The 22,842-nt window shown below is 48.6% G+C and overlaps 1 protein-coding gene across 2 annotated transcripts in view; it reads left to right on the top strand.

Annotated features, from left to right (window-relative positions):
- Nucleotides 1-22,842, top strand: part of LOC119407263 (uncharacterized) — a 123,525-nt gene that overhangs the window by 33,934 nt on the left and 66,749 nt on the right. For both annotated transcript variants that reach the window (XM_037674160.2, XM_037674153.2), the window contains exon 4: nt 3,123-3,230. In XM_037674160.2, coding sequence (XP_037530088.1) covers nt 3,123-3,230 — 108 coding nt within the window. The remainder of the gene's footprint in view (nt 1-3,122; nt 3,231-22,842) is intronic.

The following is a 22,842-nucleotide window of genomic DNA, read 5'->3' as shown; positions in this document are numbered from 1 at the left end:
GCTTCCAACCGATTACAAAAGGCTCAGTCATAATTCTTCATCGTCATTAGTCGTCGCATCAAGAAACTGCACATAATGCCTTAAAGATGGTACCTCGCTTCTCCGCAGAATGACGAGTAATGTCGTGGTGGGTGCTTCCAACTTCACAAAAATTATCGTTTGTGGCGTAGTGGGTACGTTGCTAGTGTAGTTGTATTAGTACCCACAAGAGTGTTTATAACGGGCTCTAGAAATGCCGCTCTTCGAGCTTTCGCTGTGACTGTGCTGCGCTTTCCGCGCAGGCCTGGCGTTTTTTTTTATGAGTGATAATAAACAACGTTTTCTCCCATGCATTTTTGGCGTCTGTGATAAAAAAAAAAACCAACCCACATAAGCCCCGCTTATTTTACTTTTTTTAGGATATCATCCGTTGAATGACCACATCAACTCAATTCTCCAATCGTCCTCGGCTTTCCTCGAAAGAATGCTCACACGGCAAAACAGAGTGTTTAACGTGGGCGTCGGCGTTAGAAGTTTGCAGCCACGGCGCAGCTGCCTCCCCAAGTAATCATGGCGATGTCTTTTTTTTTTCTGTCTCGATTTCCTGCAGACAGTCTCGTGCTGTCAGCCGTAAAAGTTGACAGATTCTACACAGCAGCGGCGGCGTCAGCAGTTCTTACCACCTTTGTATGCACACGCGCAGTTTCACTTTGTTCGCAATCCTCTGGAAGGCCGGACGAGGAAAAGCGAACTTCGCGCGTCGCTCCGCAGAGCACACTGAAAGAGAGAGACGCGCACTGGCTGGCAGCCCGTCGGAAACATCCAGCCGCGCGTATATTCGTGACCCTGAACTCTCTGTCAGCAGTCATTCTTCGGCTTTCGCTTTTACCTCGATGCCTCGAAGGTCCCTTTCGTTTCCTGGGCCATGGCTCTCTCCACTAAAAAATGTGCATCCTTCGGCGTGCTGCCATCACGGCTATTCAGTTTTCAGAAATTTTAGGAAGGTAGACTATTGGGGTAGTGCTCGTCACAGATTACGGCCGAACTGCAGCTCGTTCTCTGAGGGAATCTGTGTCGCCTGTAACTGCGAAGAGTCGGGTGCAGTACAGTGATCTCGTTTACGTAAACAGTTCCAAGGCAAGCCCCCTCATACTCGTGGAAGAGGAAAACGCAGCTGAGCGATGATTATGAGAATCTCGGCGTTTAAGTTCGGTTATGAGTTACTTCATAATTGCCGCATATAACTTTTGAGCGCTCCATTACGTCGAGGGACACTACAGAGCGACCCTATATCAATCTATACTGTTATACTTTCGAGAACTGCGTGGCCTCTTACACTAGCTTTGTACCCTCGTGCACTAGCAACCCTTTTCCGTTTTTGTAGACAGAAAAGGGTTGCTAGGGGAGAAAAAAAGAAAAAAGGTCGGACATGGGCCTTCAAATTATATTTGGGCCGTTTTCGCGCAGGATACCTTCTCGAGTCTTGCTAGGTAGGTTCAGACATTGATTCAATCTGCATGCAATGCGATTCTTTTTTTAGCGGTAAGCAACTGTCCAGACCAGAGCAGGTGCTGTAAAAATGTACGACGTCATTGAAAACTTGTGCGGGCACTACAGGGTGGCCGTCGCCACATGCCTTTCGCTTTCATTCGCGCATTTACTGGATCAGCAAGCCTCATTTCATGGTGCGAGTGTTGCATTTATTGATATTGTAGGACGTAGTTCCCTACAGCAGAACCCGGGTTCATTTTCTTTGTTGTGTCTTTTCACTGTATTAACTTGGTGGCTAGAACGCCTTAACACAGCATCGTGGCATTAAATAATTAAAGCTGCAAGCAGGCGCCATATGAACGCGCGTTCATGCACCACCCCGATCATGTGCCTTGGAGGGATGGCAGCGGCAATGATGTAGTTATTGTGTGTTAAGAAGGTGTGCTTACCCTTGGCGCGTCACTCGCTGCATGAAGGTCCCTGCACCTGGATCGCCGAGGTCGAAGCAGAGGAGAAATATTGACTCTGTTACGCTTTGTGTATTTATTTATTTATTTATTTATTTATTTATTTATTTATTTATTTATTTATTTATTTATTACACACCGCAGTCCGTATGCCATGCAAGAGGGGCTAAAGTGAACACAGAAAAAACAAACAAGATTTGTTGGAAACAAAAGTTACACGACTCAGTAATGTCAAACATATACGCACAAAAAACATAAAAAGGGCGCTTAGGTCAGCGGAAGGTAAGAGTTACGCGGTTCGATAAAATCAAACATATGGTAAGACCAAAGAGCTAAAATTAACCACAGCCAACACTTCTGCTAGCCTGGGCCACTACGTATACTGTCTGCTGCAATGCCGAGCACACAACTTCGCCATAACGTGAGTGATATTGGTATGTGCCAATTTAAAGCCAATCTTCCAGAATGGTGTGCCAAGGCGACACAAGGGGTATGTATAGCCTGCATTACTTGTTAAAGTGATAGCGCCACATCCACAACAGACGCTTATACGTCGAACGCGGTGGTTGGTGGAGAGTTTGACCTGGGACGCAGTGATTGTAAGTCATGCTGTGTCGGGGAAGGCATTGTGCTTGGCAGCGAGATCGCCACTTTGCGTATGTGCGGTGGCAACAAGGCGTCTCTCTACATTGATTTATTGATGATCGCATGAACGTTTATCCACCGTAAGGTGTATTCCACGGAATTCCTTTATTTTTACACGCCGTGAATCTGCAACGCCTGGCAAAAAAAAAAGGGGGGGGGGGCTTCGGCGCGGACCTTTTGTACCGTTTCTTTTCACGTTTTTACGCCAGACTGTATTTATAAAGATATAATTCGCCGCTAAATAGAGTACTGGAAGTAGGCGGCTTTCCAGTGTTCTTTGCTGCCCTCTGAAATGCAACGCTAAGTGTGCCTCACTAAACTTAGCGGCCCATTTGTGCGGGAGGAACCGGCATGTTTCTAGTGCCAATCTTTGCAAGTGGGGAAAGTACACGGGTCTTCACTCCCGGAATGCGACAAAACATAACCGCAGATACACTACTGAAGCTGCGATCACGCCAGGTGCGTCATTTCAGCATCTTGCACATAAGCCACGTAGAAGGTATAGTGACTCATGGTGTCGCATTTCTCTGCCCCGCGCAGTATTTGCTGCACCACGGCGTCGGAGCCATCTTGTACCTTGGCGGCGCCGTTACCACCTTGGTCAGCTCCATGTACACGCAGACTGACGACATCATTCGAACGGCAAGTGTAAGCACTGCGTCATATTTTTGCTCTACCCAGCCAGGCATGAACTGTAGTGCCCGCATACATAAGCTAATGGCACTGAAATCAGTACGTGCACTCATGAGCACATTAAAAACGCAGATGTACTGCAGCACATTAAGCTGCTAAACTTTGCGGAAGTAAGATATAAATACATTTAATTGAACTTTAAGGTAGAATATAGATACCGGGGGGGGGGGGGATAATGCACTCGTTTTGACCTCATAAGCGTAGAGGTGCATAGGGGAAGCATCATTTTCCTATTACATACCTGAACCAGACTTGTATACCTGCGTTGATTATTGTTAGGTGTGTTGACATGCATGTTGCGCCTTATCTACGCCTTTACTGTACCTTGTATCGTTCTTTTTATTGCGTGTGTATGTATTGCTGCCCTGCCTCGCTGCCGTATGTCGTCGGAAGGGTTGAGAGTCCTCAAGTGGTTTCTTTGGGGCTTCTGCCTCACCATCCGCCATTGTCCAATTGGAAATAAAGTTTCATTAATTTATTCAACTATAAAATATCAAACAGAAGGAACGCAAGGCAGAAGTACACAGGAAGATGGGTACCTGAGGCCAGTAACAATGGCAAAGCTAGAGATGCCCCGTGGAGTGTGAAAATGTCTAGATACCACATTAATTAGAACTAACAGACAAGAAAGCCAAGTATAGGGGATGTTATTTGTAGTAATTAAGATGTAAATGTAAAGAGAGTAAAGTGGCCGAAAAAATAGCTTGCCGGCGGCAGGGATCGAACTTGCGACCTTGGAGTAACTCGTCCTATGCTCTACCGCTGAGCTGTGGCGGCGGTCATCGTCCCGTCCACTTTATGGGGTATATATGTGCATTTAAAACTAGGAGTGTTAGTCAGCGCCGCTAGTAGCCATGACGGCGAGTCTGAAACACTCTTTTTCTTCCTGCTGGCGTCATGAAGCACGCGATCTTTTTACGTGCTGGCAGCTGCCCAATAATCCTTCAAAAACTACCTGCCGGCGGTCTCTGCCGGCGGCAAGTTTTCGTCCATTTCACTTTCTTCACATTTACATCATAATTACTACAGAATTTTACACCTAACGTGAAAGAAAGGAAGGAGTGGAGGGGAGAGCTGACAGGAAGGTGCCAGAAATCCACGCGCAGAATTTTGTTTTCTTTGCTATGAGGACAGGTGGGTTGATGCCGGAGATAGTTATGTAGTAAATTTTATTGTTAAGTAATTTATCAACTTCGCTGTCGTTTTGTAAACACTGGGAGCGTGGAAACAGACAAAGGACGACTAAGCACTACACAACACGAGCGCTCGTGTTGCGTAGTGCATCGTCGTACTTTGTCCGTTTCGGCGCTCCCAGTTCACTGAATCAAGCATTGCAGCGACACGGAAAGCACTGCAAATGTGCATGACGTCTAGGAATGGTGTAATAGCGTGCAGGTGCTGCGCCATCACATAGGCGGACTCGCGATTAGCGGTGCACGCCAAGGGCGTGCGCGTCGTCAGTCGCGGCCATTTTTGGAATACTGCCTCGGCGAGCAGTAGGAGGCACCCACGTATTGTTTCGTTGTTACGCGGATACTCCGTCATTTCGTTTCTGTTCCTCGTGGCGGTGCAGTGGCTGGGCGATGTTTGTGGTCTTGGTCTTTATTTACGGACGGGTCGAAATTCCATGCCCAGCTTGCAGTGTGTGCATAACATACACGTGTCGTGACACATTATACAAACGCGCGCGCTTCCTCGTGTGTTTTCGTGGGCGTCACGGGTGACTAATTTTTTTTTTCATTCCAGTGAGTCGCGTTGCCGCAGTAAGTAGTGTTCCGCTCCGAAGTGTCACGCGAATGCAGGATTAATTTCAAATCATTAGGCAGGCATACTTGAAGGCGAAAACAGCGCACTGCCTTTGCCTCTATCGATATATGCGCGTATGGGAAGACAGTCCCTTTAGCTATTACGGTCCCTTTAGTGAATGCTAAGGAGAGCACAGGCGGAGGCGTATGCCCTTACGTGACCTCCATTAAATCAATTTGACGTTTTCAGTCGATAAAAAGGTAATGTCGGGACTCGAACGATACGTCTCCATTTTCCGGTCTTCATTCCTCAGCTTTCGAGTCATGTGGACAATCGTAGCGACAGCGGTGGCGTTCAAACTATTGATGATGGAAGGGAAGGAAAAAACAAAACAAAAAGAAACGAATTCTAAACAGAAGCTAAAGCGAAAGTATTTAATTATTCGCTCTGGAAAAGCGGCGTTTCTTCTCATTTGCGCCAGATATGGTTTGCATTATTTTGCAAATAGCAGAAATTTGACAGTCACCAGTGCCACGTACAGCCAATCGCACGTGCCGAACACCGAAAAACAGTACATAGGTAAACAGGACTTTCCTCAGAGAGTACAAAAAAAACCGTGAGTGGCGAAGTGGAAAAAACACCCAGTGGCGGAAGAGGCAAAAAAATGAAAAGAGATTGAAAAAGAAAGGACGAGAGAGGAACAATTTGCGTTAGTGTTTTCGTGGTTGTCGACGTTCTATTCACTTTGTCGAAAACCACGCCTCCTGAAAACGTTCGCGCCTGAAGAAGAAGCGCGTGTTTTGTAGAGCCTATTGACGCCATCCACTCGGCGCTTTAGTTTCCGCCGTCGGTCACTTTGTATTCACTGCCGATTACTTCATCCTTCGACACGAGGTTGCTTTCTTCGCAAGCTTTTCTCACAAATCCCGGACCTGTCAACAGGGCACGCCACGCACGCACCTGGTTGCTCTCTTTCCTTCTTGTTTTCCTTTTTTCCGCCCGCCAGACCACCAGTAGCATTTGCTTTTTTTGCTCTCCTTCTGGGCTGCAGTGGTGGAGACACTCGGTAAGTCGCCCTCGTTGCGCAGTCCGCGTTCGGAGGCGTGTGCGATCGCTTGCTTCCTGGTTGCTGGGAGCAGCGTGCAGCTCAAGTTCTTGGCAGTGGCAGGAAGGAGGAGGTTACACGTTAAGCCATGGTGTGCAAACAGCAGAGTTCCCGCCATCTGCGTCAAAGGGGAAACCTGAGACTCGTGGCTTGCAACTCGCAGACGCCACAACCAGCTAAAGGGGAGAGTCGCGCGCAACGTGAAGGCGGTGACACCGGCTTGGCGGGCTCTTATATGGTCAAGCGCCGGACAGGGTGCACATACATAGACCCTTTCGGCGAACCCGCGGTCTTCGGAAGTGCTTGAAGCGATGTTGATGAGAGAGCCTTACTTGGTTGAGTTTGGGACTCCGCCGTCATCAGAAGGCCGCGGTAGAAAAACGACATAGGAATTACGTCAACTAAAGAAAAAAAAAGTAGCTGCAGTAAAAAAAGTAGCCAGTGCTATCGCTCCGTATACCCGAGCGCGTTCTGCTCCACAATTTTCAACAGGCGAAGGCGATAAATGTCAGGCCATTGTGTTTTGGCGTGCATTCGCCCCGCATCCGAGAGGCCGAACGCATCGGTCCACGTGAGGTTCGAGCTGCTGAATGGTCGTTATCGTTCTTCGCGGCGAGATACTGCCGCGACGCGTCATCATTCGCATTTCGTAGCTTCCTCGTCACGGAAAGTTCAGGTCTGACGCAACAGAACGGCCGCGTTTCCTACGCGCCGGGCGCGCTCGGTTTCGGAATCGCAATTAAAATTCGATGATGAGTATCTCAAATTACGCGCAACTTTCGTGATTTCTAAAAAAAAAAATATGGGGGTACCATAAATTGTGACAGCCTACAACTTTCCCATATAAACAACTTACCACGAGCCAATAATCAAACATAATTAACGGGCTTTTTGTTAATTATAGTTACTTCAATGTCACTTCAGCTGCAGCAAATTATTTCCGCCTCGTCGTATAGAGTTCGTGTGCGAAGACGACGGTAGCATGACTGTCATAGCATTTTTATAAAAGATCTGTATTGTTAAAAAAACCAAAAGAAAACACCTGTACATGAAGATCACCACTCCTTTGATAAAGAATACGCCTTCTTTTCCGGGCGTTCCTGCATGATTTGGTGCGCCTGCTTAGTCGAAGAACATTGCGCCTGGTCATCTAGGGTGTAAACTCGACTTGCTGCGCAACCAGCAGGAACGAAGGAGGGAGACAGGAAAGAGCGCAGCCCCTCCTTCTTTCCTGCTGGTTGCGCAGCAAGTCGTGTTTACTAGTATGGACCAACTAGTCTGCGAAGAAGTATTGCTGCAACAAATTTCTAGTTCTGCGGGCTCTTTCCTACGTTTATTGAAGAAGCCACAGGCTGCTATGGCTTGCGTTGACCTTGTCGCGCAGTCCATTTGCATGTCTCGATATCTCGTGAAGAAGAAATTTGTACCTATCGAGGTGAGAGCTCATTTCGGCGCTCTTGAGCCATCGTGGGGCTCCGCCAAGAGAGTTTGCAAGGCTGCGCTCTTTCCTGTGTCCCCCCTTCTTTCGTGCTGGTTGCGCAGCAAGTCGAGTTTACTAGTATGGACCAACTAGTCTGCAAAGAAGTATTGCTGCAACAAATTTCTAGTTCTGCGGGCTCTTTCCTACGTTTATTAAAGAAGCCACAGGCTGCTATGGCTTGCGTTGACCTTGTCGCGCAGTCCATTTGCATGTCTCGATATCTCGTGAAGAAGAAATTTGTACCTATCGAGGTGAGAGCTCATTTCGGCGCTCTTGAGCCATCGTGGGGCTACGCCAAGAGAGTTTGCAAGGCTGCGCTCTTTCCTGTCTCCCCCCTTCTTTCGTGCTGGTTGCGCAGCAAGTCGAGTTTACTAGGATGAACCAACTAGTCTGCAAAGAAGTATCGCTGCAACAAATTTCTAGTTCTGCGGGCTCTTTCCTACGTTTATTAAAGAAGCCACAGGCTGCTATGGCTTGCGTTGACCTTGTCGCGCAGTCCATTTGCATGTCTCGATATCTCGTGAAGAAGAAATTTGTACCTATCGAGGTGAGAGCTCATTTCGGCGCTCTTGAGCCATCGTGGGGCTACGCCAAGAGAGTTTGCAAGGCTGCGCTCTTTCCTGTCTACCCCCTTCTCTCCTGCTGGTTGCGCAGAAAGTCGAGTTTACTAGGATGAACCAACTAGTCTGCAAAGAAGTATCGCTGCAACAAATTTCTAGTTCTGCGGGCTCTTTCCTACGTTTATTAAAGAAGCCACAGGCTGCTATGGCTTGCGTTGACCTTGTCGCGCAGTCCATTTGCATGTCTCGATATCTCGTGAAGAAGAAATTTGTACCTATCGAGGTGAGGGACTAGTGCGGCCGCGCTCACATCGGATCCGGCTTTCAACAAATGTTCTCGGGTAGTTACCCCTGCGGAACCGGGTGATTTATGCTTAATCGACGAGGCGAGTCAAGAGGACTCTGCTGCTACCGGATTTTCGTCGGTGGAAGGACTTTTCGACGTTCTGTAAGTGTCTGAACTTTCGTTCACGCCGCGGTCCAGCTAACCCTACCGTGGTAAGCCTACCACGGCGAGGCGACGTGGGTAGGCTTAGGCCTACTCCCGCACATGTGGGGCTTCGAACCCAGGATGGAAGTTGTGGAAAGAGAAGAGATTTCTCAAGAAGAGGCATGCGACCCGGGATGGAAGGTGGCATATGGCCGCCGGCCCGGCAAGAGCAGGGGGGCATATTCTTCGACTCAAGACGGTGAAAATACACGCGGTAGACGGTGGAACGGCGGCCGCACTGCTGCACCGCGCGACGCGATACGACGCGTCACTGTTGCTTCGAGGATCCCTCCACTGCCGAGGGATACTTTTCGTATCGTTGTCCGACCAAGGGATGGCCTGAATGTCAACAAGATCAGTAGAATACGCTTTGAGCAAGCCTTGGCCATGGCAGCGGCCTTGGCTCCTGCCGAAATCGAAGAGGACACAATGTGTCCCAATGGTGTTCAAAACATTTTTGTGGTGTGCACCCCGCACGAGAAAAACGCAGACGCTTACGCCAGAGTGCAGCAAATTAGGCTCGGCGAAGGCACGTTCGGGGTGGCGGCGTACCTGGCCCCACCTGAGAATACGTGCAAAGGAATTATAAGAGGAGTCGACGTGGAAGTCACCGAGGCTCAACTCAGAGCGAGAATTGTAAATCATCGCAACCCGAGCGCTTTGGAGGCAAGGCGGATGAAGAACACCACGGCGGTGGTGGTGCTTTTCGAGGGCATGAGGGTGCCCAACTACGTGGCATGCGGCGCAAGCATATTTCGCTGCACGCTCTACCGACGCCACACGGAAGTCTGCTACGAGTGTGGAGAACTGGGACATCGGGCTGACGTGTGTCCCAACCCGGGAAGCAAGTGGTGCCGCACCTGCGGGAAACGATCGCCGACGGAAGATCACCGGTGCGACCCGAAGTGCACTTTGTGCGGTGGCCCGCACCCTACGGCGGCCAAGGAGTGCAGGGACAAATTTCAAGTTCCATATATCGTAAGAAGACGAAGGAGGCAACGGAGGCGACGCGCCGAGCAGCTGCAGGAGTTTCATCGGTCACGTGACTCGACCAACGTCAGCACGGCGGGTGGCAGGAGCCGCTCGCGTACGCCAGCTCTGCGGGAGCGCAGCACCGAGAGGAGCCGCTCACGCACGCCAGCAGCGCGGAAGTACGACGCTACAAGGGGCCGCTCTCGATCCAGAGGGTGCTCGGCATCCAGCGTGAGAATCCAGGAGGAGCCTACCTGGGCGGATCGTGTCAAAGGGACGACGAAGAGGGAGCAGCAGAGACCAAAGGAGGTAACGCGGTCGGCTTCGCCAGAGCATGGTAGTAGGTCGCACGTAGATGCATTGCTTAAGGAAGTGAAGGCGCTTAGAGAGGAGGTACGCCGCCTCAAAGCTATCAAGGCAAACCCCAAGCCTTGTGAAATAGAGGCGAACAACCAGTCGCCAGAGGCAGTCGAACAGGTACCCCGCGTAGGTCTCACTAAAGCAAAGCGTAAGGCGCCTCTACCTGAAGAGGAGAGCGACTCGGAAGCATCTGAGGGAGAGGCTCAGCAAAAGAAGATGTTGGAGGAACTACTCAGGATAAGTAGAGAAAATCAGGAAAGTGTAAAGCTTTTGTTGCAAAGAGTAACGGTACTGGAGGAAAAGGCGGCGATTAGGGCCAAAGCCAAGGTCCGAACGCAGAGCAAGACAACGAATCACTCCGAGGATGCTCCGGGTGCGGAGCAAGGCATGGTTATGTAGCATCATGGAGGGCGATCACAAAGAGCTGGTAATCTGGCAGTGGAACTGCGCTAGTTTTCAAAGGCGCAAGGCTCCACTGCGGCAATTTTTGGAGATTCAGGTGGAAAAGCCGCAGTTATTGTTATTACAGGAGACACTATGTGATGTCCCTACCCTCCCTGGCTTTAAAACTGTGTCGGTCAGGAACGAGGGAGGAAGAGGACTAGCCACGATGATAAGCAAAAAGTTAGCCTACATTGAACACCAAATCCAATCCGGACGGGGTAAAATGGAGGCCCTTTTCGTGGAGGTTATACCGCACGGACGGCTCAAGCAGAGCGTCTTTGTACTTAATGTGTATAGCCCGCCGTCAGACCATAGACAGACGTTTAACTGTCTCCTTAGGAAGGCGACGTCGATAGCCAAGCGCTCTCCACTGATAGTTGCCGGGGACTTTAACGCCCCTCATAATGCATGGGGCTATGCGAGACAGACGGTAAAAGGAGAGAATCTGGTGAGGATCCTGGATGATCTCGCGTTTACTGTAATCACGGACCCAGGGTTCCCCACTAGGCTGGGCACGTCGGTTGCTCGAGACACAACGCCTGACTTGGCATGTGTAAGGAACGTAGGTAACGTCACGTGGGCCAATAAACAGGAGAACCTGGGCAGTGACCACTTCATAGCAGCGGTAACTTTACAGGTCGACGCCAAACCGACAAGGGTATTTAGAGTCACGGACTGGGACCAGTTTAGGACAATTAGGAAGGAGCGCACGGACACATATTCCTCGTTCAGCGAGGTTATCGCCTCGCTCAAGGAGGATGTAGAGAGGGCTACTAAGGTAGTACAAACGGAAGCGGAAGTCCCAAGGATGGACCCCCACCTAGCGCACCTGTTGGAGGCCAAATCCTCGATTCTGACGAGGTGGAAAACACAACGGCTAAACCGCAGGCTAAGAAAAAAGGTTGCTGAGCTTAACAGAGAGATAGAGAGATATTGCGTGGAGCTCAATAGGCTACAGTGGGACGAGGTATGCGCGGCAGTAGACGGGTCCATGCGCACAGGAGGGAAGTGGAACCTCTTAAAACACCTCCTGGGTGACGCGCAGACTAAGGGGAATCAAAGGCAAACACTCAGTAAAGTCATCCACAGGCACAAGCAGGAGGGAGGTACTGAACAATCGTTTTTGAATGCGGTCGCGGATAAATACCTCCCCATAGGGCCGACGCAGGACGAGGATTATCCGCAGATCGAGTGCGCGACGGTGGAGGATCTGGACGCGCCCTTCACCGAATCGGAGATAAGGGTGGTGCTGCACAATTTAAATAGCAGATCGGCTCCGGGGCCGGATAAGGTTTCTAACAGACTATTACGGAACTTGGACGATAAGGCAGTGGAACTACTAACTGAGGAGATCAACAGAGTATGGGAGGAAGGAGATGTGCCTGACGAATGGAAAGCGGCCTCGGTGATACTGATTCCAAAACCTGGAAAACCCCTTGATTTGGACAACATGAGACCGATATCGCTAACTTCGTGCATAGGCAAGGTAGCAGAACACGCGATTTTGAACAGGGTTTCCGGGTATATAGAGCGTATGGGCCTCTTTCCACATAATATGATGGGTTTCCGGCACGGGCTATCTACGCAAGATGTTATGCTAATGCTGAAGAAGCAAATCTTTGGTAGCGGCACTCGGGACGTAAGGGGGATTCTAGCCCTGGATCTCACTAAGGCGTTTGACACAGTGTTCCATCGATACATACTGCAGGCCACGGCGGGCATGGGCCTGGGAGTCAAATTCCAGGCCTTTGTCAGGTCGTTCCTCATGAACAGAACTGCTACTATTCAAGCGGAGCAGATTCGGTCGAGCGAATACAAATTGGGACCTCGGGGTACCCCCCAGGGTTCAGTTATCTCACCGTTGCTCTTCAACATAGTCATGAAGGGTCTTTCAGACAGGCTGGGTGGCCTCCGGGGCATAGGTCACGCACTTTACGCGGATGACATCACGATTTGGTGCCCAGGGGGTTCCCTAGCGGACATCGAGCAAGCTTTACAAGCGGCCTTGGACGAGACGGAGACCTACCTCGCGGACACGGGTCTCAAGCTGTCTCCGAGTAAGTCGGAGCTGTTACTTTACAGACCGGCAAGGCAATGAGTTAGAGGTCTAACACCTTTAAACCAGCTCCCCGTGGCATTATATGCGAGTGGACAGAAAATTCCTAGAGTCGACTCAGTCAAAATCCTAGGGCTGCTCATAGACGCGAGGGGCTGTAATGCCAAAACAATTACCCACGTTACAGCCAAGACAGAGAATATGCTAAGGTTAATCGCTAGGGTGTCCAACCGCAAGAAGGGGTTAAGTGAGGACAACCTCCTTAGGATGTACCACGCGTTTCTTATGAGCCATATTAATTATGTGGCGTCAGCTCTAATATGGACTAAAACAGAGAAAAGGAAGTTAAATACGCTCATGCGCAAGAGCATCAAGAAAGTCCTAGGCTTGCCTATTTTCACGAGCTCCGACAGGCTAGATCAACTCGGGATGCACAATAACATAGACGAGATAATAGAGGCGCAGGTCACTGCCCAGGTGGTTAGGCTATCGTCAACAAAGGCTGGCAGGAGAATCCTTGACGAGGTTGGCATGGCTTCTAGGATCATGGAGGAACGGCGGACAACACTGAGTAGGGAAACGAGGGCGACCTACATGGTGGGGCCCTTCCCGCGAAACGTACATCCGCAGTATAACGAGGGTAGACGTAAAGCCCGTGCACGAGCCATCTTGAGGAGAGTTAAAGATGACATGGACTCCGCCGTCTTTGTCGATGCAGCGCAGTACGGGAACAGGAGAATGTTGGCGTTGTCGGTTATAGACGGGCGGGGGGAGCTTCGCTCCTCCGCCTCAGTAAGGGCGGCCACCCCGGGTATAGCGGAGCAAATTGCGGTAGCGTTGGCCTTGTCTGACCCAGAGCGTTCCTACATTTACACCGACTCGAGGGAGGCAATCAGAGCTTTCGAATCGGGCAACCTCGCTCGAGAGGCGGCCTCCATTCTAGAGAAGAGGGCTTGTCCGGCTCTCATTTTATCACTTGGTTTCCTGCACACATGGGGAAGAACGTTCTCGAGGGCTTCCCAAACCTCAACGAGCTGGCCCACGATCGTGCGCGAGAACTCACGCGCCGCGGCGGTCTGGAGGCTCCGGAGGGGCAGGAAGAGACTCAGCAGAATGATCCAATTCTGACATTTAATGAGGTAACAAAGCATTACCAACTTGGCAGGAGAGTCTATCCTCTTCCTCACCCAAAGCTCAGCAGAGCTCAGTCAGCTACTCTGAGAATGTTGCAGACGGGGTCTTTCCCGTCGCGGGGCATTCTCAGTAAGATGTACTCGGACGTTGACCCCGGTTGCCCCGACTGCAGTGAAACCTTTTGCTCCATGGCTCACATGCTCTGGCGATGTCCCGCGTTGCCTCAAACCCTTCTCTCCAGCGAAGCCGAATGGGAGGAGGCCATCAGAAGCACGGCACTCCGACAGCAAGCCCAGGCTATCCAGAGGGCCCAGGAAAGGGCAGAGCGTCACGGCGTTCTGTCCTCTACGTGGGCGCGGCCAGCAGTTACAACGGCCTCCCGTTAGGGGGTCGTAACTCCTCAGGATCCAATAAAGTTCGTTGTCTGTCTGTCTGTCTATCGAGGTGAGAGCTCATTTCGGCGCTCTTGAGCCATCGTGGGGCTACGCCAAGAGAGTTTGCAAGGCTGCGCTCTTTCCTGTCTCCCCCCTTCTTTCCTGCTGGTTGCGCAGGAAGTCGAATTTACTAGGATGAACCAACTAGTCTGCAAAGAAGTATCGCTGCATCTAGGGTGCTATTCACGATCGGTGCTGTGTTATATGTAGTGAAAACTTCAAATATACTATTGCTGTCATATAAACCGACATTGCGAGAACAGGAACTGCAGGTTCATGTCGAGATGACCGCGATAATAACGGAACTGAGAAGAACACTTTTAATACAATAAAACTGGCACGGAAAATGTTTCTAAGCATATACCATCACCGATTCCCTAACACGCCTGCGCTGCATCCTGTATATAGTGTCATCGGATTACCGCTTCGATTTCGTTCACAGCGTAATCGTACTGACCTTCTGCTCATTCTAAGTCTTCTTCATGTTATCCTTAGCAGCTTCTAAATCCTCAGTTGCATCGCGTTTCAGATTCCGCGCAAGATCACTGGAGAGCATGAACTGTTTCATGTTCCTTCCTGCCATAACCAACACTCAATAATCCACACAGTGTATATTCTTTATAACGATCACTTTCTTTTCCTTTTCATGCATGGAATGCTTTTGCTAACCAGTTGTTCTCACTTTTTATATTTTCCGCTTCTTTTTATTACTTATTTTACATATATATATATATATATATATATATATATATATATATATATATATATATATATATATATATATTTCATTTCATTTCATTTTTTTATTATACCCCTCAGGGCCAGAGGCATTACAGAGGGGGAGTGGTAACAACACTTTGACACAAAAAACAAGAAACAAAGGAACGAAAAAAAAAACAAAAAAAGTAATAGAAAACGCACATGAAACAATAGAGCAGAATGTCAATTTACAGTGAGTTTACAAAGAGCCTGAGTATACAATGTTAGCTATGGAATTACGGAACTGTTCATGATGAATAATGTTCACGACGTCCGCGGGAAGGCCATTCCAATCGCGAGAGGTTCGTGGTAAAAATGAATGATAAAAGTGCGCAGTAGTACATGAAGCGAGTCCGACTTTGTGACGATGATCTGTGCGATGGGATACATAAGATGGCTCAGGGATGGGGCGATCGCGTAGCGCAGGATGATGATACACTTTATGAAACAAGGCAATGCGTGACACTTTTCTGCGCGATGATAATGATGGGAGGGAAAGGTTTGATTTCATGGAAGTTATGCTGGCGGTGCGGCTGTAATTAGAGTGAATGAAACGTGCGCAGTTATTCTGTACCATTTCTAGAGCATGAATTAAGTTTGCTTGGGTGGGATCCCAGACCGGTGTAGCGTATTCCAATTTCGATCTAATTAGTGTTTTATAAAGGAGGAGTTTCAAGGAAGGAGGAACATGGTAAAAGTTTCGACGAAGGTAGCCTAACATGCGATTAGCTTTGTTAATTAAGTGCTCGATATGAGTAGACCAGTTTAGGTTTGCTGTAATGTACACGCCTAGGTACTTATATGAAGTGAGTGATTCTAAATTAATATTATCAATGTAGTATGGTGGTGGGCAGGAAGATTTTCTAGAAACGCGCATGACTTTGCATTTATTAATATTTAGCTTCATTAACCATTCATTACACCAATTAGCAACTGCACCAAGATCAGATTGGAGTAAGGAAGAATCGTTAGTATTCGTTATCTCTCTGAAAATGACACAGTCGTCCGCGAATAGAAGAATGTTAGAGTTTACAACGGAAGGAAGATCATTAATATAGATTAGAAATAATAAAGGCCCAAGGACTGAGCCTTGAGGAACGCCTGAATATACATCTGTAAATTCAGAGTTAGAGCCATTAAATGAAACAAATTGTGAGCGGTTTAAAAGAAAACACTCAATCCATTTCAGTAAATTATTATCAATATTAAGCTTGTTTAGTTTAAGCAGTAGTAATTTATGACATACCTTGTCAAATGCCTTACAAAAATCTAAAAATATGCAATCGATGATTGATGATCGGTCTAGAACTTGATGTAGTACATGAGTAAATGATATGAGCTGAGTTTCACATGAATAATGTTTTCTAAAACCATGTTGTGATGAAGAGAAGAAAGAGTTTGATTCAAGGAAACTGACAAGGTTGGTGAATATAATGTGCTCAAATATTTTACAACATGTGCTGGTTAAAGAAATGGGGCGATAGTTAAGAGGAGATGTTTTGCTGCCAGACTTGTGAATTGGAATGACCTTCCCAATTTTCCACACTTTGGAAGAACGGAATGATCAAGTGATTGCTGAAAAGTTTACACAGGATTAACGCAGTATAGGTAGAAGTGTTTTTCAAAAACTTCGCACCAATATTATCACATCCGGGTGCTGAATGAAGGCCAAGTTTATTAATGAGCTTAAGAAGACCGAATGTACTGATTAGTATAGGTGGCATAGCTTCAAAAGTATGGTTGACAGTTGTCGGAGTATGAATAACCGAGATAGCTGAGAAGTTCTCAGCAAATGTACGGTTAAAAACTGTGGCACAAACATCCGATGAAATGGGGTCACCAGATGAATCGGTCAGCGTGATAACGTCATTGGTTGAGGGATTAATTGTTCGCCAGAATTTTTTAACATTAGTGGTCAACATAGAGGGCAGTACATGCGAATGAAAATGTTTTTTTGCATCTCGAAGGGCTTGAATGTACAACGCAGACGTTGTTGTGTACAAAGCCCAGCGATCACTAGTAGGCGAAAGCTTTGCGGCGCGAAAGAAACGCTTTTTTCGGTTTATATATATATATATATATATATATATATATATATATATATATATATATATATTTTGTAGCTGTTCGTGTGTACCAGTACTCAAAACCTCAGGGTTACTCCTGAGTACGTTCAGTGAATTATTAATGAATACTTTGAAGCTCATTTTTCTTAAGCTTCTTCACTCATCCCCTTCCGGCGCTAGTCTCTTCAGGAAGACGTTGCAAGTACATCCTTGCCTTTTGGGGACCTCACGCGTAAGCCAGCTGCAGGGATTCTCATATCGACTTCTTATATCATAATTGCAAACCTGGTGTAGATCTAGTCTGCGGAGAGGTTTTTCAGCGACAGTGGACCTTAGAGAACTCTGGTAAAGGACCGTTCGATTTTGACAAGATGGGAAGGGCTAGGCGGTTTCATGCTCATAAATAGTGCATACGTTAAAGTGGGGCAAAAATGAAAAATAGGAATAACACAGTAAAAAAAACACCGAAACCACTAAATATAACGGAATTAAAAGGAAAAAAAAAGGGGGGGGGGTGCTACTAACAGCCAACCACAGTCAACCACTGATTTTTTTTTCCTTTCATTGCCTGGCTTATTAAAATGCCTCACGCTTTTCTTCGTTCTTCTCGCCTTTTCGGACTTGATCTTGGATGGTTATGTCTTCCGCGCTTGCAGTTCCCTGCTTTCCTCGATGAATTACTTTTCCGAAAAATACTTAAAATGAAAATATACCAGAGATTGAAAATGACTACACTTTTGTTCGTTTAGAATTATTCTTTTCCTTTGGTTTGTCTCGGTGCCTTCTTTCTTGCAAGTATTCCTTTTTAAGGTGCGGTCTTCTGTTTCCGCAATATGGTTTCGCCGCCATCCCATGAATAAAAGATTTCCTCAAAATAGTCGTGGCTGTTATCTTATCACAAAAAAGCACAGCACGAAACACGTGCGTGCTGGCCCCGCACGCGTGGTATAGCACCGCGTGGTACAGTTGCGTGTCTGTCGCTTCTGCAGGCGTCGCGCCACAACCGTACAAAGCAGTGTGAACTCAATGTCCTCGAGCATCCTAGCGGCACGAGTACCTGTCGTTCAACAAACGCAGTCACCGCCCCTCCGTTTCCTTAAAGCTGAAAATCGGGCGCAGAAATAGGAAAGTCCAAACCGCAAGAAGGCCGACATCGCAACGACGGTAATACCTGCAGCAGCCGTCTTCATCGCCGAGGCTGTCTATTCGAAATTCGCTTCGAGCGAACGCTCGAGGGCAAAAGAATTGGCAGCTGTCCACTCGCAGCGTCATTGTACGGAGCAGTTTCTTTGCAAGAGAAAAAAAAAAAAAAACCCGTGATGCGTTCGAGCTATTGTGCCAGCGTGTAACGCGTAATTTCCATGCGTAACTGTGATAAGAAAAGGTGTCTTTTTTTACGGTGAATTCCTGGAAACATTAGGCGGACGCAAGAAAAAGAAAAGCGTATCGAGTATAATCTCCGACTCCGAAAGAGTTTCCCCTTCCTGACCAGCTTTCCGAATAGTCAGCGATGGAGGCTCGATTGAATGTCTTGGGTTCCAGAGTGACAACGTTTTGAATGCGATAACACGGCTCGCATTCTGAGGTGGTGCAATCGCACCGAACGCCGTGGTTTTGCAACAATTGATGTATTCAAATCGCGCTCACGCGACAGTCTAGGCGGTATTGGGCGAGTACAAATGACGTCAAACGAGCGATTGAAATGGACACCGTGTAGGGACTTCTTCCAGTCCAGGCGCGGTGACGACACGACATGCATATATCGTTACGCTTGCACTCGTATCTGACGCAGCCACTGCCACACCCGGAATATGGTTGCCACTCGCAGCCGTCACCTATTTCGCAATGTTTCTAACTGTGTTCAATCTGCTGTCTCCGTTGATACTGCCAGCCCGAACGTCGATCTTGGATGCTTGCCCAGTATACTGTGGAGCGGTACGTGCACGGGCTGCATACATGAATCCTCCGCTACTGTATATACTTCCGTAGTCGCGAACTGGGACGTAAGTGTGTCGCGTTTACTCGGGAAAACACGGTACACGCTGTATACAGCGAAAAACGAGCTTAGTGCGAATCTACAAAGGCGCCTTAAACATAAACGCTTAATTATGTTTTGTCCGCCGCGGTGGTACAATGGTTACGGTGCTCGGCTACTGACCCGAACGAAGGTCGCGGGTTCGATCGTGGCCGCGGTTGTTGCATTGCGTTGGAGGCGAAATGATAGATATCAGTGCGCGTTGAAGAACTCCGGATGGTCGAAATTTCCGGAGCCCTCCACTACGGATTGTCTCATAATCATATCGGGTTTTAGCATGCAAAGCCCCAGATATTATATTTTTAGCTATATATTAGCAAATTGCGAATTTTAAATTATATGCTGTTCAGGAGATGTTAGCGCTTTTATACAGCATCACCTACTCCTTTTCACAAGTAATAGAATTCGTGAAAATAATAGTGATCAAAAAGAAATTACATAAAGAAGCACATAAAAATCACATAAGCAGCGAAGTCCATTCACTTCATTAGCTAAACTGCCATAACAGGACGCTTTGTATAATCTGGAAAAGAGGCGAGAACGACAAGAGAAGAAATAGCAGAGAAGGAAAGGGAGGTTAGCCAGTTTAGAAAAACCGGTTTGCTACCCTACACTAGACATGTGTGCCGGTTCCAAAATATCGCCGGCGGCGGCGCGTGATCGGTGCGAGGTTCGTCAGATCGGCGGCGGCGTGGTCGGGGGGGGGGGGGGGGGGGGAATAGGAGTTGGTGGGGATAGAAATTTGTCCCTCGAATTTCGGGAAAAATCTGTTTCAACGAGAAAGCGAAGCTGTGAATGCGATAGCAACATGTAATGTTATACGAACTATGGCTAGCAGCTAACTTTTTGATCCTCTCGCGCAACCCTACAAAACGCTGGTGTATTGGAATACAATCGCTCCCGGGGGAGAAACGGTTTTCGTGCAGTTTGTCGTATCAGTGGTTACAGCACGAAGCGGTGAGGTCACCGCGCGTAGAAGGGTATACGAGCCGTTTGGTGATGTCTGCCGAGATAGCGCGCGCCAGCGCTCCCGACCGCGCTCTAATTTCGAATATTGAATGTTCACACTTGCTACTCGAGCCACCCCCCCTTCCCCTGCGTCCCCTCATGCTCCTTCGCCCAGCGAAAGACGAGCGGGCCGTTTCCTTTCTGGTTGAGAAGCAATCGACGGCAGGCCTCGCATGCGGGCAGATTTTACCGCATGCGCCCTCCGTGCGACGGAGATGGCCAGCTTGTTTAATCTCTGCTTCAGCCGCGTTCCTCGCCAGCGCTCGCCAGCTTTTATTCGCTGGTAGAACATACGATGCGTGGAGTGATGTTACACATTTGGACTTTATACGGAACATGACGGCGACGGTGAAAACCTGTCCACAGTGTCTGAAATGCAGTGGGAGCGTTCTTCTTCAGGAACGAGTCTAGTGATAGTACGCGGCAGACTTAAAACTTCTATTGGTTTCAGGTTCGGCTTAAAACAGTATAAAACAGAGATTGTAAGTGCACGCCGAAATTCGATGAATGCGCAGTGTTGTACCGGCATAGGAATGAAGAAACGCGCCTGATGATTGAAGCATGGCATATCGAGAATAGTGGTTGCGCATGCGTGATCCAACCGTCGATTAACTTGCATAAAGATGAAATCAAATGCCTTAAAGTTATTTTCCACGTAGACCGCCACGCATGCTGGATTGATAGGTTCGCCTGTTGCATGGGCACGCGCAGATAAGTTTTCGTGCTTCTTTCTTGCTGTTGTGCTTTCTTTCTGCTGTTGTGCGCATCTTCAGTTGTTAGTCGGCGTTTGTGGTGTCCTCACTTCTTTCTTGTGTCCGTGTTTGCACGCCCTATCTTTTTAGAATGAAAACTTACCAACTAGCTCAGCTCTCTGTTATTCTAATCTTCACTCTCTTCTCTCTTGTGTCCGTGTTGCGCGTCCTGTCTTTTAACATGAGTATTTAACAACTAGCTGAGCTATCTGTTTTTTTTTCTCCATTGTTGAAGCGCATTCCGTCCCCCTCATTTGTGTCGAGAGTAGCGAAAGCTTCGTGACGTCAAAATGACGTTGCAGAAGAAGACCGCTAACAGAGGGCACGCTGCCCGCCGAGCTCCGGCCGATCAGCGTCGGCTGAAATGGACAGTCCATTACATAGACACATCGAGAACGGCTCCCCCGGGGAAGGGATGTATTTTACTGCGATAGCATTTATATGGACAGTCACGGCTGGTTTTTGCCGCCGCCGTCATGCACCGTATATATATATATATATATATATATATATATATATATATATACAAAAGTCCCAAAGAAAAATAATTTAAAAAATGCTTCCGAAGCGCGGAATCGAACCAGCGACCTCTCGCTCCGCAGCGCGTGGCGCTAACCACTACGCCACAAAGCGCAGATCTTTTAGGTAGCTAACGGCGAGCGTTATATACACACCCTTTACTGCAGTACTCAGAGACGGCAGGCGCTTATAAGCGTTTCTTCATTACCAGCGAGATGGCGCGAGGAGCGCAACGGGCGCATTTAAAAGTCGTCGGCCAGCTCGCTCGCTTCTTCTAATATTTGTGCAGGGAGAACCTTGCCCTTCCGCCGTCTGCCCGCGCGGTAGTTGCTGCCGGGGGGCAGATATTTCTGCAGCGTAGCAGCGCGTCCATCACGGGCCGCTTTTCTTGCTATCGCATTCATTGCTTCGCCCTTGCAGCGAAACTGTGACTTTTTATGTCCCGATAGCCCGTTCGGTTTAAAAGAAAACACAAACGGCGGCGCGCCGCAAGTATTGCGTGGCGGCGGCGGCGTCATCACTCCCGGGACTTCGGCGGCGGCGCGAGCGGCGTGAGCAAAAGCAGGCGGCGGCGCGGCGCGGCGGCGCACAGGTCTACCCTACACATGGGAACAGGGTGGGGGAGATTAAAAGGTGGAGAGGAAAGAGAGAGATAAAGATAGCACATGACACAGCACACACAGACTCAGTCACAGTCGGTCACTCTTGCGTGGTACGCGACATTACTGTCACAGCCGCTTGTCCAAATCCGTTTCTATTAAAAACCTCAGCAGTGCTTTCGTCGCCTTCAGCTGCGATGTCTTCTGTTGACGACGTGCAAGAATAATTTAAACAGACATTTGTCTACTGTCAAGGTGCGCTAGAACGGACGCCAGTGACTGTCTCTGAACATTATATACCGGACAGTCGCACAGGATGTGGTGTATATAGCGTCTCCTCGCAACGACAGGCATCGCAAAGAGCTTTGTCCGCCATTCCAATGCGAAAGGAATAGGATTTCGTAAATGCCGCCCCTAGCCATAAGCGATAAAGCAGTGCGGCCTCTCTTCGGCGGAGTCCAGTTGGCATACAGAGATGCATCAAAGAGGACAGGTGGCGTAGACGATTGATCCGGTTGGTTTGGCTGCTTGGTGGGCACCATACAGCGAGCGTGATCTCCTGTGCGAGCCCTCGAAGACTGCTGGCAGCGTCAGACCTTGAAAGTGGTGTAGTATCTTCCTGTGTGCTTTCAAGAGCTGCCCGAGAGCGGCATTATCGGCGTGTTCGTTCCCTAAGACGCCGCAGTGACTTGGCAGCCACTGAAATGTCACGCGGTGCCCTTTCTCATGAGAGGTACGGAGAAGACATCGAATGTCGAATACGAGCTGTTCGTATGGCCCGCAACGCAGAGCAGATAGCACAGACTGTAGGGCTGCTTTTGAGTCGGTGAAGATAGACCATTGTTGAGGTGGTTCCCGATTGACCAAACAAAGTGCAGCGCGCAGAGCAGCTAGTTTCGCAGCTGTGGACGTTGTGGAGTGGTCAGTCCTAAAGCTGATGGTAATAGCTCTTGCTGGGACAACCACCGCACCGGACGAACACTGGATGTTTGTGGAACCATCTGTATATATATGTACACTGTCCGCATACCTCTTGTGCAAAAGAAGC

Source organism: Rhipicephalus sanguineus, chromosome 1, assembly GCF_013339695.2.
Source record: "Rhipicephalus sanguineus isolate Rsan-2018 chromosome 1, BIME_Rsan_1.4, whole genome shotgun sequence".
Taxonomy (NCBI): domain Eukaryota; kingdom Metazoa; phylum Arthropoda; class Arachnida; order Ixodida; family Ixodidae; genus Rhipicephalus; species Rhipicephalus sanguineus.
This window is presented reverse-complemented; position numbering and strand designations above follow the sequence as displayed.